The sequence below is a fragment of the Gymnoscopelus braueri genome (assembly GCF_963280865.1).
Source record: "Gymnoscopelus braueri genome assembly, chromosome: 8".
NCBI classification, from domain to species: Eukaryota; Metazoa; Chordata; class Actinopteri; order Myctophiformes; family Myctophidae; genus Gymnoscopelus; species Gymnoscopelus braueri.
This window is the reverse complement of record NC_137609.1, coordinates 17,357,117-17,376,449: the sequence shown is the minus strand read 5'-3', so window position 1 is coordinate 17,376,449 and position 19,333 is coordinate 17,357,117. Positions and strand designations below refer to the sequence as shown.

General features: G+C 41.3%; 1 protein-coding gene across 1 annotated transcript in view; it reads left to right on the top strand.

The window, feature by feature from the left end:
* Positions 1-19,333, top strand: part of clmpa (CXADR like membrane protein a) — a 104,188-nt gene that overhangs the window by 77,504 nt on the left and 7,351 nt on the right. The window contains exons 2-4 of the mRNA XM_080434702.1: positions 13,294-13,436; positions 15,417-15,612; positions 18,731-18,898. Coding sequence (XP_080290828.1) covers positions 13,294-13,436; positions 15,417-15,612; positions 18,731-18,898 — 507 coding nt within the window. The remainder of the gene's footprint in view (positions 1-13,293; positions 13,437-15,416; positions 15,613-18,730; positions 18,899-19,333) is intronic.

Sequence of the window (19,333 nt, the reverse complement as noted above, 5' to 3'; positions counted from 1 at the left end):
TTTGCTGCAATATACTTTCCTATTGCCAAGCCCTACAAGAGACAATATATCGTATATATCTCTTTTTGTTGTCTAACCAACTCAATTGTGACACATATAAAAATCCTCCTAGTTCAGTTTCTGCACTTAAATGAAAGCAAATCCAACAACCAGACTCCCAACAACAAACGCAACCATTATTATTTCTTTCCGTCAAAAGCTCGAGCTGCCACATACGATCTTCCCGTCTCGGTTCTTATGTTACATTTCAGAATGTAAAACAAACGAGGGAAGCAGAATGTCAGATAGAAAACATGGGTCGATTAGACTTAAACGGCTCCACGTGTGTGACTGGATGAGGACGGATGCAAGCCTCTAGTCTAGCCTATATATCGTTGCTGTCGGGCAGAAACCTCATATCGCCGTGTTTCAAATATTTCTATGCTTTTTCCGTACATTAATGCCCCTACTTCATCATACAAGAGCGTCGCACAAAAGTAGTGGAAATAACCGATCTACAAGAGCTTGTAGATCGGCTATTTTCACTACTTTAAAATGTTTAAAAAATAATAATAATTTAAAAAATGAACTTTTTTTTTGGGACATACAAGGTCTCCACCCGGCAGCGCCGATATCTTTAACAAGCGCGAATCACTCTGGTTTATTTAAAAGAGCTTTAGACAACAAATGACTAATCAACGTTCTGCTCCAGTGCAGCTCCATACGGTTCTAATTAAGCCCCAGACCTCAGCCCCGTTTTTGCAGCCTTGAAAGGGGTTCTAGTTCATGGTTTGGTGTGAGTGCCGTCCAGCTAACTACACCACCCCAATTAGTCATGTTTTTACACCACAGTGTCTGCAGTGTTTAGGCCCTGCTTTTACTACCTCCTTGAAAGTTGTAAAACCGTCTCTGTCGCGGTGGAAACCTCACATGTCCAAAAAACGTTACTTTTTCAGGATTTGAATTCAAAAGCATCAAAAGTAGCAGATCTGCAAGCTTGAAACGCGTCGCTTTTTGATGCTTTTTTTGTGACGCTGTAGTGTGATCAAGTAGGGCGTTCATTTACGAAAAAACACGAAAAAGTTAGTATATGGAGATAAGAGGTTTATTTCTCGACAGCGACGAAAAGAATGTCTGCAGTACTCTGTCAAGCTGCGCCGGGGGCTATTGCATTAGACTTAATGAAAACCAAAACTATGCTGTGGCTTATGATAATAGGCAAAGTTCCACATAAGCCAAAAGGAAGCCAATTGAAAAGAGGGTTCATTTGTGGGGAGACGGAAAAAAAATTCATCTTTCGCATTGCACGCACACACAACACGCAGACACACAACAACAACAACACACATTAAACGATACATTTGAGTCCACGCAATTAAATTATAATTAGTTAAAATTTCGATCATACTGAGGTCGTGCTGTGCAATAGCTCAAGGACGTCTTTTAGGATATGAAAAAGCATTCTTTCGACCACATGTGGCCCAGCTGGCCATTAATTAGAGACTAAAGGAGACAATATTCTGCTCGTTTGTGGTTCGGTGCTTTCTTTTTTTTGGACAGAGCTGTGTGAACATGTTGAAAGCGACCAAACATCATTAGCGTGCTGACATACCAAGGAGGTCTGACCTTCGACCACATCGTCTCTGTCGGGTGGAAACCTCATATGTCCAAAAACTGTTATTTTTCAGGATTCAAATTCAAAAGCATCAAAAGTAGAAGATCCTCAAGCTCGAGCCGCGTCGCTTCGCGCCGCGTTTCGAGCCGCGTTTCGAGCCGCGTTTCGAGCTTGAGGATCTTCTACTTTTGATGCTTTTGTGTGACGCTGAAGTATGATCAAGCAGTGGGCGTTAATTTAAAAAAAATACAAAAAGTTAGAATACGGAGATAAGCGGTTTCTGCAGCTTACATAGTATTACTGGAGTGTCCAAGAAGCCCTGGAATGCTGTCTGAAGGACCACTTCTTTCATCCTATTACACTCAAACACACACACACACACACACACACACACACACACACACACACACACACACACACACACACACACACACACACACACACACACACACACGCGTACACATGCACAGTCAGCGCTATGTTCCACTTAATGGGAACAAAAGTTGCCAATTGCAGCAAAAAAGCACTTAGCAGTTCAAAAAGTATATTTCCTATTGATCTGTGAAGGTCGGTGTTTTGGAACAAGTGGTGCTGGCAGGCGGTCTACAGACTACTGATAGGTTCACCTGCAGTAAAACTTTAGCAGTCTTTACACTCTTAATAACGTGTCAGTGGTGTAAAGTAGTCTTAGAGGCAAATAATGTAATGTAGATACTAGTTACTTTGCAGGTTTTGGTATTTTTTTACAAAACATACATTAAAGGACGACTTCACCCATTTTCAACCTATCTTCATATAATTGGTCCTCACTAATTCTCATAATAAAAAGATAATGGTTCCAGGGGGGGGGGGTCCCCTGCAAAAGTAGTTAATATAGCATCACAATCATTGTAACCACTTTATCCATTTATAAGTTGGCTATTAAAACATTGCAGATCTACATGTACATCTGCTATGTTTTAATATATTTTTTTTAACACAAATCTTTTCTTCTGGGTGTCCCTGGCACAAACAAAAATTCAGATGGGGGTCTGCGGGCAAATACATATAAATTTGGGCGTCCATGAAAAGGTTTGAGAATATTCTGCTAGTGGTTTGGTGGTTTTGTGGACAGAGCTGTGTGAACATGTTGAAAGCGACCAAACATCATTAGCGTGCTAACATACCAAGGAGGTCTTACCCTCGACCACATCGTCTCTGTCGGGTGGAAACCTCATATGTCCAAAAACTGTTAGTTTTCATGATTCAAATTCAAAAGCAGCAAAAGTAGCAGATCTGAGCTAGACGGAAATGTTTGGTCAGCAAAGCAGACATGTTTCAAATGTTTTTTTTCGTAAATCAACGCCCATCTTCATCACACTACCGTGACACACAAAAGTAGCAAAAATAGCCGATCTACAAGCTCACAAGGCGTCACGATTGTGAGCTTGTAGATTGGCTATTTTTGCTATTTTTGGGGGGGAAAAGTAACAGTTTTGGACATACGAGCTTTCCACCCGAACTGAGACGAGATATGAAATGTAGTGCAGCATTATCTGTGCTGCTGACGACGGCATGTTTTTTATTTTACTTGATCACAGCTTCATGGCCCAATCTAAGCTCATGGGCTAACTTGAGGGACAATTTACTGTATGTAATGTAGCTCTCAATACCCATGTGAACCACATCACAGGAACACATTCCTTCTGGTGATGCCTGTTAGTGGCAATATGGCACCAACAGGGTTATTTTTCTCTCCATGCTATCATTGACATTCTTGGTGTACTATGGATCCAGTTTGCGCGCGCGTGTGTGTGTGTGTGTGTGTGTGTGTGTGTGTGTGTGTGTGTGTGTGTGTGTGTGTGTGTGTGCGTGTGCGTGTGCATGTGAGAGAGAGCTATCATAAAGGTTTTTCAATTTTTTTTTACACCGAACAATATCCATCAGGAGATAGATATGAGTTTATTGCTTACAGTGTGAGGAAAAAGTTAAACTATAATTGCACTTTGACCTTCATTTATTCATATATCTTTTTTATTATATTTTTTCTCCACTCTATTATTCATTTATCTTTTAATGCCCTGCGTATGCCTTATGTAAAGCACCAGGGGGTCCCCAGAAAAATGTGTTAATTAAACCATATTTTATACTTTGGCTATTCAACAATTGCGGAAATGTGGGAAAATCTTTTTTATTAAGTGAACATTTATTACTCAAATCTTTGATTTTAGGGGTCCCTGCCCTAGCACAAAATTATTTTGAGGTGGGGGTCCGCAGCCAAATTAAATACATAGCAATTTGGGGGTCCTTGACATGAAAAAGTTTGAGAACCACTGCATTAGTCTACATTATGGCTTAGTTATTGTGTTTCTGGTAAATATTATCGACTAGTCATTTTGGATGGCAAAAATAGAATTCTGGCTAAAATGTCCATCGCAAGCCGACAAGGTGATGAGCCCTGGCCACAGCCTTTTTGATGGACTTTCGCACTCAGGATTTTGTGTTGCGCTTGGCTGGCTGAGCATGTGTGTGACGGTTTTCCCCCGAGCCAACCTGGCTGTAAATGTGGACATTAATACAGCATAGCAGACTGTATCACCATGCTCCTCCCAGACAGTAATTTGTTCAGAAAATGGACACACATTTCTCATTAGGCTCATGCCTTAGGGGCTGAAATGATATTTAAAAAAGTATCATTGATTCTCATTCTCATTGAGGGAAGATGAATGGACTCACATTTCCGTAGCCTTTTTGTCCGGAGTATTTGATGAACGTACAAATAAATTATGCTGTTTTGAAAGTTTTTCTGATTCTGTAAATTAACGACACGCCAACATGTTTAAAGACAGGGCAACAGATCATTTGACATGCTGGGAATTCAAATAATGTGGGAAAAAGGTACAAATGTTATAATATAGCATTCTCATAGACACTAAATATTTTGAAATGATTGATTGAACACCTAAATCGTCCCTTCCCAACATTCAGGAAATATTTAGTAAATGTTTTTGTGTGTTGTTGTCAGGGGTGGAAGAAGTCCACCCTGATAAACACCCAAACTCTGTGTAAACAAATACTTTACATGCCCCCCATGTAAAGCGTCTTTGGGTACTCAGAAAAGCGCTATATACATTTGAGATATTATGATGATTATTATTATTATTATTAGTCTACATTTAATTTCACAGTTAACAGAGGAAAGGCTTCCAGAGCACTGCAAGTAGAGCTGGTTTTGAATGTGAGGCAATTATAATGTAAATGTATTGGCCAATTTTACACCAAGTATGTTCAATATAACGAAAAACATCACATGGATGCACCTGGGACGTATCATCAGTGTTGTAGCCTGGGGTCATAGGATGTTTCGGGTCTCGCAACATACACCCTCACCCAGGTGACCCAGCCGGGGTTGATCAAGCCCCGACTTACGTCCCAGTAGCTACCCACGGTCAGTCCTATAGGGCAAGACAGGGCCACTCAGTCCGCTTCTCCGGAAATACTCTGCCGTGACTCGGGGAGGCTCTGGCACGTGGAGGGACTAGGCTCTGTGGGTTGTCTCCTGGCCGGGCTCCTCCTTCGTCTCACCAGGTCCAGGACCTGAGCGTTGCACCAGACTCCCCTGCTCCAAACATTTCATTCTGGTGTGATGGTGTCTTGGCCCGTGGTGGTACTGCAATGACCACCATGGCCCGTGGTGGTACTGCAGGCTCCCTTGCGTCTTACTTGAATGGTCCTCCCAAAGGCCTCACCGTGGGTTTGTTGGGCTTCTTCCTCACACAATTTTACACCAAGTATGTTCAATACACTACAGTATATAGTAATATGTAAAACTAGCGACTGCCTGCAGTGCAACTGCTTTTGAGAACATTTCTCATTGTAAGACAGTTTTTTGGGTAATTCGTTTTTTAAAAGTAACTGATGTTTTTTGTCTAGAACCAATATGTAAATATATACAGTTGTAAAATAAAACAAAAAACGATATTTTGTCCTACCTGTAATGAGTTTAATGACGCTTTCTATCGCACCGGTACGACGGCCAGTCTGTGAACAATGTGATTAAGACTTTTCCAAACGTAACTATCATGAGTTACGTTTAAATCTAACACCAATAATGTTCAACTGACCACAGTGGAATTAAAAGGCCAAACATTATAGCTCTGCTGCATGCAGCTCACGAGACTCCCGGGGAGGAGTCATGCTTAGTTCACGTCTATTTTATAAAAAATCTAATTTCCTACACGATCGTGAAGGGGAAAGCAATTAGAAGACTATATGGACAACTGAGCTCACAGGCATAAGTTTGATGTTTTTTTCTTTCTGTTTCCCCTTAGACCAGAGCTTTCTCTATAGCAGTGGTTCCCAAACTTTTCAGCTCAAGGCCCAAAAGATAAAACTAATGTCTCCCCGGGATCCAAACTTTGCTGTCAGGGCAGAAACCTCTTATCTCCATATTTTAACTTGTTGTGTTTTTTCGTAAACTAATGCCCTACTTGATCATACTACAGCGTCACACAGAGTCATCTTTCGAGCTTGTAGATCTGCTTCTTTTGCCGTTTTTGTATTTGAATCTTGTATAGTAACAGTTTTGGAGATCTGAGGCTTCCACCCGACAGAGACTATTTAAGCCATATTTCAGTTAAAATAGCTGATCTATTAGCTCGCAATGCATTGCAATTGTTGTGAGCGTGTAGATCTGCTATATTCACTTTTTCGTTATTTTTTTAACGGTATCTTTGCCATTTCTTTTTATAATAACAAACAATTATTTTGTAGGAAACGTAAGGGGGAAAAAAGGAAATTTACTTTGGACTGGACCGCAAAAAATTGGTCTGTGACCACGAACATGAGTCCCGACCCAATGCTTGGGAAACTCTTTTTCTCTATTATAGGAGTGTATTAGAGTCATGGGCGATGTGCTGACTCGGCCATGTTAGTGAGCAATGCAGGCCATGTGACCTTGGACAGTTTGAAGGGTACAGGGTGCCACTGTAATTGTACAGCAATTAAACCACTTATAGCCAGTGGTGGAAAAGGTACTCACATGTTTTACTTAAGTAAAAGTATCAATACTGCTATGTAGAAATACTCTGTTTACAAGTAAAAGTCCGGAATTCAAAATGTATTTGAGTGAAAGAACAAAAGTGTTGGTATCAAAATGTACTTAAAGTACCAAAAGTAGAAAGTACTCATTATGCAGAATGTCACATTGATTTCACAAGTTTTCAAATGTATAAAAATCTTTTGAAAATAGCAAATCTACAAGCTCACAATGCGTCTTGAAAATAGCAAATCTACAAGCTCACAATGCGTCGCATCGTGACGCATTGTGAGCTTGTAGATCGGCTATTTTCAAATGGCCGAAATGTATATAGGGCTGAAGTGGTTAATTTATGTTTTGTAATAATAATCAAAATCTACAAAGTAACTAGTAACTAAAGTGTTCAAATAATCGTAGTGGAGTAAAAGTACAATATTTGCCTCTGAGATGTAGTGGAGTAGAAGTAAAAGTATTGAAAATTGGAAATACTCCAGTAAAGTAAAAAATCACACCCAGTGTGAAGAGAGTGGTGCCTTTCATGAGGTCATTGCATTAGTTACTTTTTACAGACTTTGATGACTTCAATGTATTTTTACTCATTTTAAGTACTTTAAAATGTTTGTACAGATTTGTACGTGTTTTTACTCATGTTAACATCTTTTAAGTATTTTTACGCATTTTAAGTATTTTTACTCATTTAAAGTATTTTTACTCAGTTTAGGAACTTTAAAGTATCTTTACTAATATTTAAGTATTTTTACTCATTTTAAGTATTTTTACTCATTTTAAGTATTTTTACTCATTTTAAGTATTTTTACTCAAAAGTGGTGTGTGTGTGTACGGTACTGTACTGTACTGTACTGTACCTGTACCTGTACTGTACTATACCTCTACCTGTACTGTACGTACTGTACTGTACTGTACTGTACTGTACTGTACTGTACTGTACTGTACTGTACGGTCTGTACTGTACTGTACTGTACTGTACTGTACTGTACTGTACTGTACGTACTGTACTGTACTGTACTGTACTGTACTGTACGGTCTGTACTGTACTGTACTGTACTGTACTGTACTGTACTGTACTGTACGGTCTGTACTGTACGGTCTGTACTGTACTGTACTGTACTGTACTGTACTGTACTGTGCGGTCTGTACTGTACTGTACTGTACCTCTACCAGTACCTGTACTGTACTGTACTGTACTGTACGTACTGTACTGTACTGTACTGTACTGTACTGTACTGTACTGTACTGTACGGTCTGTACTGTACTGTACCTGTACCTGTATGGTTGCATCTTTGTGTTGCAATCAGCCGCAGCTGTTGCTCATACGGACACACGGACACACGGACACACAGACGGACACCAGGACAAAGTCAAGCGTAGGAGTGGTTGGCACCACTCAAAAATCACACCCTGTGTGAAGTGGGCGGTGTCTTGCTAGCTAATCACAATACTGAATGGAGTCAACCAATCATGTACAAAAAATAAATACATTTATTGAAACACTCTTTATGATGGAAGAAACCATAACTTAAAAAAAACAAATGTATTGTTTTTTTAAAGTTATGGTTTCTTATATAGGGCTATGCACATGTGTCATGTGACACTGGCCAATCACAGTCCTGAATAGACTGTGATTGGCCAATCACGGTGCAGGGTTAGGCGGTACATTTTTGTACATTTTAGTACATTTTTGGCCAATCACAGCGCTGGATTTGTTGTACAAATATCCAAACCTCACTTATAGGGGCGGTTTCACCGCCCAAAAATACCTCAAAATTGTACTTAAGTACAGTACTTGAGTAAATGTACCTAGTTACTTTACACCACTGCTTAAAACCCTCTAGTCTCGGTGAAGTGGACCTGAGTTGCACTGTACATGTATTGGACTGCTTCTTTACGTCTACACCAAATCTCTTCGCCCCAAAAATAGCCGACCTACAAGCTCACAACGCGGACGCGTTGTGAGCTTGTAGGTCGGCTATTTTTAATGGCGAATGGGGTGCTGGGGTTCAAGTGGTCGACTCAATTAACTGTGGAGATTGGTGTCCAGATATACATTATTTTTGTATCAAACATGGGGGTCTGTTGCCTTGCCTAATGCATCACTATCAGTCATTTGTAAGCAGGTGAAAAGGTTGAATTGTTCTCATGCGGTTCATACCAATAAGCCTGTACAGGTCTTATGACGGGCAGAATCCAAAGGGGATATTAGCTTACACAGTGAAAATCCCTCTGTAATACATTTATCCATGTGTAACTCTGATAATGTACAAATGGAACCAAATGGGGGTCCTTGAAATGAAAAAAAGGTTGAGAACCACTTCTCTGCAGGAGCCTGGGCGGCGTGCTGACTCGGCCATGTGAGAGCGAGCAGCGCAGGGCGTGATGATGTGACTTTGGCCAGTTTGGAAGGGTACAGTACAGGGTGCCACTGTAATTGTACAGCTAACTCTAGAGTTAAATGACTCCAATTAACACTGAGGGATGTTAATTGCAGTGCAGATTGGGGGGTCCCAGAGATAAATTTATTTTGTATCAAATTGGGGGGTCAGTGGCCTAATGCAGTGGTTCTCAAACTTTTTCATGTCAAGGACCCCCAAAATTATATGGCCACAGACCCCCATGTCAAAATATTTTGTTCCAGGGACCCCCAAAAGCAAAGATTTGAGTTACAAATGTTTGCTTTCAAAAATATTATATTAAAAGATTTGCACATATTTTCACGATTTTTCAGAAATAGCAGATGTACAAGCTCATAGCGCGGCACTCGGTGCCGCACGATGAGCTTGTATATCTGCTATTTTTTAATAGCCAAAGTACAAAAGGTTAAAGTGGTTAAAATTATTGTGATGCTATATTAACACATTTAGCTGGGGACCCGCCGGAACCCCCCCAAGGACCCCTTGGGGTCTTTGAGAACCAACAGCCTAATGCATTACGACGCCTATCCAAAACAGTTACTTTTCAGGATTCAAATTCAAAACCTGCAAAAGTAGCAGATCTACAAGCTCGCGTTTCGAGCTTGTAGATCTGCTAGTTTTGATGCTTTTGTCTGACGCTGTAGTCTGATCAAGTAAGGTCCTAATTTATATATATATTTTTTTTATGTTTTTATAATTATGGAGATGAGAGGTTTCTGCCCGACAACAACGATAATCAAACTGGGGGGGTCCTTGAAATGAAAAAAAAAAAGGTTGAGAACCACTTCTCTCTCTCTAGGAGTCATGAGGTGACGTGCTGACTCGGCCATGTGAGAGCGAGCAGTGCAGGGCGTGATGATGTGACTTTGGGCACTTTTGAAGGGTATACAGGGTGGTGGGCCGGTGCCACTGTAATTGGTCCAGCTGGGGGTCCGTGAGGGAGGAGGAGGAGGAGGAGGAGGGGGAGAAGGTAGTGAAGCACATCTCCCCCCAGGCAGGGCATCTTCACAGAGGAGGAACAAAGCTCCATGCAGCCTCTCCTCTCCTTTGAGCGCTCAATGAGCCTCCCCTCCTTCTCCCTCTCCTCCCCAACCAAACAGCTCAGGCCTTTTTTCTGCTGATAATCACACATGGGCCCCTGTGTGTGTGTGTGTGTGTGTGTGTGTGTGTGTGTGTGTGTGTGTGTGTGTGTGTGTGTGTGTGTGTGTGTGTGTGTGTGTGTGTGTGTGTGTGTGTGTGTGTGTGTGTGTGAGCGTGAGCGTGCGTGCGAGCGTGCGTGCTTAAAGTACACAAACTAAGTGTGTGTGTGCGCACACACACACACACACACACACACACACACACACACACACACACACACACACACACACACACACACTAGTTCCGCATTCTATTTTTGTCTTGGTCATCCAAAACTGGTGAAAAATGCGTCCATGCAGCCACACCGGCCCCAGCTCATGCATTTGATCACTGTCCAAAAGGAGGATGAATACATAAAGGGAGGAACAATTGCACGCTTTAGTGTTTTATCCTCCATTCCCAAGTCTATTGGTCGTTCTGGTCAGCTGTGCCAGTATCACTGTCAGCCCTGCTGTGGTTGGTACCCTGTGGAATCCTCGGTGATAATGTGACTCTGAGAATGTACAGAATGGAACCAAATGGACCCTGACGGGTCCATTTGGTTCCATTCTGTACATTCACAGAGTTATGAATGGATGCATTTATTACTGAGGATTTTTACTGTGTAAGCTAATATCCCCTTTGGATTCTGCCCATCATAACATCTGTACAGGCTTATTGGTATGAACTGCATGAAAAGAAATGAAACTTTTTCACCTGCTTACAAATGACTATTAAATATTAAATATTACTGTGTGTAATATTTATGATTTATCAATGGAGGCCAAGTCAAATTTATTTGCATAGCGCAGTGCTTCCCAAATAACTTTAATGATAATATAAAAACATGGTGTTAAAAAATGACGTGGTATCTTTTTAAAACCTTGAAAAACGTGTTTTCCTTGTGATAAGATGAATAGCAACTTAAAGTGTACTACGTTAGTTCCATTGATTCAAGCTGGAACACAATCGATAGATTTTTTAGATAACTGCTATTTTTTCTATTTGATGTACAGCAACGTATATCGGGTTTAATTTAAGTGGTTAGGACAGTAAAAGGACATTTGAAAACTATTAAAAACGAATATTTAAAAAAAACAAATTCAAGTTTAACCTTGCAGTGCAGAAGAAATGATTAGAAAACTTCAGTAAAAGGCAGCGGCCATCAGAAAGCTCTTTAGCTTTGATTTAAAGGGTCTGAGAGTTGTGGCCGAACCTGCAGTTTTCTGAAAGTTTGTTGCAGATACGTGGTGTATAAAACACTGAACTGTTTTAGTGCTGGGTTCATAAAGCAGACCTGTCCCACATGATGTGAGAGGTATGGGTGTTTGATGATGTACTGTGAAGGTTGCACAAGTTCAGAAACGAATTCTGGCCCTGAAATAAATTCTTTGACACTGACAGACAGGGCACTCGGTGTGAAGATCTGAGAACTGGAGTGATATTATCCACTTTCTTGGTATTAGCAAGGATTCAAGCATCAGTGTTCTGAATCGATTGCAGTTGTCTGATCGATTTTTTCCCCAGGGAGAACTGTGAAGACATCGTCTAGTCGAGTCTACTGAAGATGAATGCATGCTTGCATGGACAAGTTTATTTCCAAATCCTGCCTGAGAGACATAAGTCCTATAAAGCCTTGATATATATTCTGAAGGTGATAGTAGGCTGACTTTGTAATTGTCTTAATGCGGCTGTTGAAATTGAGATGTAAGTCCATGACTAAACCAAGATTTCTGGCATGGGTTGTGGGTTTTTAACATTAGAAAGAAAAAAGTGCTGCAGTTCATGTGAAATGGCTTGCCAACTATGTTCACAGTTTACACTCAAAGGTCTAACATCACAACAACAATCCATTTGGATTTGGCTAGGTCTTCAATTTATGGCCATGTACTGTATATCAGAATCTATCATGCTAAGTCAGTGGTTCTCAAAGTGGGGTCAGGGGACCCCCAGGGGTCCTTGGGTGGGTGTTCCAGGGGGTCCACGGCTAAATTTGTTACACAGCATCACAATCAGTTTAACCGTGGATGGGGGTCCGCGGCCAAATGCATGTCATTTTGGGGGTCGACTTGACACGAAAAAGTTTGAGAAGCACTGTGCTAAGTGACATTTACATTGTGACTGAGTACTTCAAGTATGTAAATGAAGTGGGAGGCCAATCAGTAAGAAGGATGATGACACTCTGGCCGTTGGGAGTAACTAATATGACCAATGAGTGGCTTGGGAATTACCTTCCTGCTCGACAGAGAACGTCCATTACTTTGATTGGTCTCCCATCTCTGTGGCGAGCACATCTCCCTCTAGTGGCTGTTTGGTGTAATCGTTTGACAATCTCAGGAGAGAAGGGAAAAGATATACACAGATCAAATCTATAATTCATATTTATTTGGTGTTTCGAGCTTGTGGATCTGCTGCCTTTGATGCTTTTGTGTGACGCTGTATTATTTATGATCAAGTAGGGCATTCATTTATGAAAAAAACTGAATATGGAGATAAGAGGTTTCTGCCTGACGGCGCCGATTGGATTTAAGTGGTTAATTACAATTTTCAATTTACAATGTAAGCATTTAGCAGACGGTCTTAATCCAGAGTGATTTACAGTAAGCAAGGAAAACATGAGGTAATACATCAAATGCATAGAAATAGTAATCTAGGATCATAGGTAAACCAAGAACTTATCATAAGTATAATATCAAAAAGATCAATAATCTGTACATTGAAACTACAGTATACACACTATATGATGCCAGGTCTACAAATGACCTGGCATCTATCTACATAACATGCTATCTTAATTACATTTTAGCCCTTGCATGTGATGTAATGCTGTATAAAAACATTAGAACATTGAGGGTCATCTTCAGTAATCAGTGAGAAGAACAAAGAGAAGAGGGCAATTAAACCACATCAAATCGCCTGCCTGTGACTAAATCCTAGGTGTGACGCTAATGACCAGAACACGGACAATCAATCCCAAGTTTTTCTAAGTGCCCTGAATGCCTCGCGGACCTGATGTGAACCTCTCTCTCTCTCTCTCTCTCTCTCTCTCTCTCTCTCTCTCTCTCTCTCTCTCTCTCTCTCTCTCTCTCTCTCTCTCTCTCTCTCTCTCTCTCTCTCTCTGTTCCCATTTGCAGTCCTCCTGGGTGTGCTAACGACATGTGCCCAGACGGACATGAAACGGGTCGTTGGAGACAATGCCACTCTGCCGTGCCACCATCAGTACTGGGCAGGTGACGCCACTACACTGGACATCGAATGGCTGAAGCTCAAGAAAGTGGTGAGTGCCCACCCAGAGTTAAAGGTCATTACTGGAGAGAAATAATCAGTAAGAATGCAACATTTCTTGCTTCTCTAAATCACAGAGGTCATACTTGTAATAGTTTACACCCCCCCCCCCCCCCACCATTACAGTCGATGTTTCACTTTATTATCACTGTTCACCCAAGATCAGTAATCATACAAGAATCGGTCTTGGTGGCATTGATGCATAACATGAATATCTACACCTTTGCAATTTCCGTATATTCATCCTTGGTAATGGAGCAGCAGGATTTATGAATATGACCAAATATTAACACCTTTACCGCCGGGCCCGTAGTTCTACGGGCCGTTAAATCCAACGGTTAAGCGCCGAGCCCGTAGTCCTACGGGCTGCGGTCTTTTCGCGCATGCGCGGTCCGGGTGCACTTTCGGAATTTTTTTGATCCACTTCCGTTTCCGGTTTGATGACAGGAAATAGAATTATTTGGGATCCGGTTTCGACGATCACGCCCGCTCCCATTCTACAGACGAAACTGAAACTCAATTCTCTTCCTGTAGTTTTTTCTCCTCGCATTTCACTGTTTAACGTAATCCGCTCTAACTACAGTCATGGAAGTCCGTTTGACATGCGGTCTTCACTGGGAGATACAGGGAGATCTCGCGGATGTAAACAGACCGTTCACGGCTCAATCTTAAGGATTTTAACAAGATCTATGGCGACATGAAAAAAACAAAAAAACAACAAAAACACCTTGGCACTGGTGAGTACATTATGAGATTAACCTCTGGCGGTGGATGTGTTAAAGTAGCCTGGTAAACCCTCCCTCCGGAAATCTAATTTCTATTTGATTCCTGGAGTGAGTCTGGCATGAACCGCCTCTCTGCAATATTGGCTGTGTATGCCAAACGGACGCGCCTATCAGCGTCGTCGCACATCGTTCTGTGATTGACAGCGACAGTTGGCCAATCAGGTGGCGAGTTCGAGTGAGCCCAAAACACGAACGGCAGCCATCTTTTTCTGTGGGCAGTTTTCTCCGCTATTTTTTTACTTCAAAAAGCTCTCTAACTTCTATTTTGAGGCACGGAATTTACTTATAAGATATCGTTTGGATAGAATTGAGTTGTTTAACTTCATATATGTGGTCAATTAATCATGACAAAGCCTATTTAAAAAAGAATAATTAGAGAACCGGTAGGGGCGGGCAGTGACACCATTGTACCCGAAAAAGGCAACCCATTTTGGGTATGGCTGTCTCAAAAGTCCCGTCGCGTCACATTAAGACTGGTGAACTGCTGATTGGCTGAAGGGGAAAAATTATCATTGGCTGAAGGGGTTGTCAGTCAACGGTATTACTCCCGCCCAACTCCAGCACAGCCAATATTGCAGACAGGCGGATCAGGCCAGACTCACTCCTGAAATGAAATGGAATTGAGATTTCCGGAGGGAGGGTTTACCAGGCTAGTGTTAAAGGGCAACTTTGCTGATTTTTAACTTGACTCCTATTAATTGTGAGGAGGACATGTGACAATGCTGGAAACAAATTGTCTTCTCAAAATACACAAAAAAAAATTCATTTTATGTAGGTTAGCACAGATTACCTTGGAGAGTGAGCTCTTGGCACACAGAACTACAGTATTATGTCAGGGTTTTTTTTATGTCCTCCTTACAATAATAGATAAATAGGATTCAGGTCAAAAGTCTAAACAGTTACTCCGTATCCTATGTAATATTTCATACATTTCTATACAATATTTGAGCAATGATATCTCACTTCAATCAGAGGGTAAATGAATGGGTTCCCGAGGCTAACCAGAGGGTGACGATGACCTTGTTTTTGCATCTCAATCATTCACTGACATTGTTACACTTTAATTAATGATCAATTATTAATTCATTAACGTATTCAATTTAGCTAATTAACTTTAATTGAAACATGCCTCGTTTACCTCCCCCGAAACCCATCACCCCACCCCTCCGCTCCCGTTCCCGCCTCAGGTGATTACATATTTCGCCGGGCGGGTGTATAACCCCACCGAAGCGGAAAGCCGCGTGGCTTTCGCCGGGGAGTACCTGAGGGGGGACGCCTCTCTGCTCATCAGTGACCTGTCACTGGCCGACTCAGGGGAGTACAACTGCAAGGTCAAGAACGACGGCAAGTACCAGTGGAGCACCGTCAGCCTCATCGTGCTCGGTAAGTGGGGGTTCTCAAACTTTATCATGTCAAGGAGGAGCCATGGACCCCCCCATCTGGAAATGTAAAATTGTACTTGAATTTTCAAAAAATTGTCTTAAAACCCTCTAGTCTCGATGAAGTGGACTTGAGTTGCACTGTACATGTATCGGACCGCTTCTTTACGTCGATGCCAAATAGCCTTCAAAGCTTGTACATCTGCTATTTTTGAATGGCCAAAGTATATTAATTTCCTTTTTTTAAAGTGGATGAAGGCTCTACGTCCTCCTGGTGGGGGCTCCTAGGATACGCAGTAGGATACAACAGCAGTGACAACACACAAATGTGTTTGGGGAGGCATAATGACTAAATTGGGGAGAAAAAGGGGTAAAAAGAGAAAAAAAGGAAGGGAATAAAGTGATCATAAACATTAAGCAACTGAATTGAATGAAACAGCGTCTTTTTTTTCTGTTTCATGGCACACAGCATGCTCTCCAAAATCTCTAGCAACAAAACGTACTCTTGAATGGACTAAACTGAATTTTAGACATCACACAGAGCTTAGTGGAAACAAGGCATGAAACCCAATTTATACTTAATTGTACGCTAGCGTTGCGGCAGAAAACAGCCAATCTAAGCTCCCAACGCGTCATGGATCTGCTGCTGTCAGAAAACAGCAGATCCGTGATGTGTTGTGAGCTAGTTTGCATGCTTGTTAAAAACTGTGTTTTAGAGATAGATGTGGGCAATTAAAACAATAAAAAAAAACACTGAATTCCTCTAGCAGGCCTGATATTCCACATTCCATTGTCAATTTAAACTCTTCCAAGCTGTTCTGCTGTTACTATTTGCCCTGTTAGCTTAACCAGTTAAATGTGCTGCCCACATTTACATGTGTTTGACCCTGGATTAAGACCTGTTTAACATGACTTTGTAGGCTATGTAATGTTATGTAATATACTGTAAAGAAATATATATATTTTAAATGTTACACAACTCTTACACACACACACTGGATCGAGTAAACACAATACAACTTAAACCCATGTGCAGCTATAGATGTGCAGCTATAGTTTCTGTTCTGTTCCTTTGAGTGGCGCACAGCGACTCTGGCAATATTATGTCAGATTAATAATCCATCAAAACTGGATAAACAAACATACTGTATTATTGAGGTTCTGGTGGGAACAGCCGGTTAAGTGCAGCAGCGCTTCTGCGTCCAGTGTGAGCTTATTGCTTTTAGGCAGTTTATTGAACTACAAGCCTTTATCAGCCATCATCACCCGATGGAGGCGATATGCAACCCAAAACGTTTGGTGGAGCAGTTCAATAAACAACAGAAAGAGTGTGCTGTTTACTGTTTATTATGTATTTAGGCATAACGTGTTGTTTTGACGAAATTCAACGCTGTATAGCATAGCAGTGGCGGCCATTTTGTAGTGCCACAGATAGAAAACCCATAATCTTTTCCCACAGGGATTTCCAAAAATATTTATATAAATTATTTTAAGCCTGGAACCAAACCATCCAGCCTCCTGGTGAATCAGATTTGATTCTGTGTCAACATTTGAAAACCGCAAATAAAAGGGTATTTATTAACAAATAGTATATAATATAATTAAATATACAAATATAATTGACACAGAGTCAAATGTTTTATGGTCATGATTCACCAGGAGCCTGGGTTCCAGGCTTAAAATAATTAATATATAATAATTAATAATAATTCTCGATGGGAAAATATTAATGGGTTTTCTATCTGTGGCACCACCACTGCTATGCCCTATACTGGTGTGCTCTTGAAAACTGAGCAGCATGTCACGCCTTTTTCTCTTAAAGATAATTTTCATGCCATTATTGTGCTTTCTCCCGGTACATTATGTACCGGGAGAAAGCACAATAATGGCATGAAAATGATCTTTAAGAGAAAAAGGCGTATTATTCATGATGGTGACCACTCTGTTATTCAGGAAGACTGTAGGGTTTGCCTGGTGGTCACATTTCATCTCTGTCGGGTGGAAACCTCATTATGTCCAAAACTATTACTCTTCAGGATTCAAATTGAAAAGTATCAAAAGTAGCAGATCTACAAGCTCAAAACGCGTCGCTTCGTGCCGCGTTTCGAGCTTGTAGATCTGCTACTTTTGATGCTTTTGTGTGACGCTGTAGTCCCTACAGCGTCACAGTGTGATCAAGTAGGGCGTTAATTTACGAGAAAAATAAAATACATAAAGTTCAAATATGGAGATTAGAGGTTTCTGCCCGACAGCAACGATTTGCAGTCTGCCCTCCCCAATCAGCATGCTGTGTGATCTGTGTGTGTGCCCGGGGAGGAGCGTACACACCATGTGGGTCTCCCATAAAACGCACCAGTATCTCAATTCCACTGCTGCAGCAAAAATGTGTTTTCCCCGTTAATTAGAACTCATCCATAATGTTCCCATTGGCAGAGATCAAGTAACAGAGTCAGATTACTGTTGCTCCAGTGCAGGGGTATATACCCCCAAACTATTGCAAAATGGCGTATGTGCAAGTTCAGGGTCTGCATTCAATAGGCCTACATGGCAGATGTAAATGTTTTTTTTAAGCAGAAATAGTGAGAAGAGTTTTGTATTCCTAATGCATGCGTACACGTGTACTCAAAATCCATTCCTGTTTGGCTTTTATTTTTAGAATGTAAAACATCTTTACACGCCAGAGGAGCACTGCACAGAGCTTTTGGGAATCATCCTTGTGATATGTAAATTATCAAGTGCTGTTATTGTCCAAATTTAGACAGTAAAGTGAAAAAAAATATCTATCTGTGTAATTTTAGATTTTAGCGTTGTCTATAGGAAAAATAGTAGATATACAAGATCACAGCGCGTCACTTCGTGCCGTGCTTGTACATCTACTATTTGTTTTTACATTTTAGAAGAATCTTGAAAGTATGAGAACTACTGATGGTATTTGTAGAATCGGCCTCAGGTTCTTAATGCTGTGTCTGACTGTGTGTGTGTGTGTGTGTGTGTGTGTGTGTGTGTGTGTGTGTGTGTGTGTGTGTGTGTGTGTGTGTGTGTGTGTGTGTGTGTGTGTGTGTGTGTGTGTGTGTGTGTGTGTGTGTGTGTGTGTGTGTGTGTGCGTGCGTGCGTGTGCGTAGTGAAACCCTCGAAGCCACGTTGCTGGATGGAGGGCCGGTTGCTGGAGGGTGCTGACGTGAAGATGAGCTGTAGGTCTGCCGAGGGCTCCGACCCCATCCACTACAAGTGGGAGAGGATCCTGGACAAGGGCAAGTATGTCGGAAAGCTTCCCCAACTCGCCCTGCTAGGTAAGAAACACTGACTGTATAACTGTGTGTGTGTGTGTGTGTGTGTGTGTGTGTGTGTGTGTGTGTGTGTGTGTGTGTGTGTGTGTGTGTGTGTGTGTGTGTGTGTGTGTGTGTGTGTGTGTGTGTGTGTGTGGTTTATTGGTCTGACTGTCCATGTGATGATGATGATAGCTGTAACACACACATTTAAAGGGATAGTTCACCCCCAAAATTACTTTTTGTTCTATCGATTAGTCACCCCATGGAGACTTGAATTCATGGATTTTTTTTTTTTTTCCTACGCATTCCTAAGCCAATAATTTGGAACCGCTGCTTAACGGTCCGCTAGAAAAAAAGTATTTTTTTGGGTGAACTATCCCTTTAACATCTTAATTCGTGTTCACATTTAACGAGAAATTCTTGAACGCAAACAATAGTAGATGCACAAACTTGGGG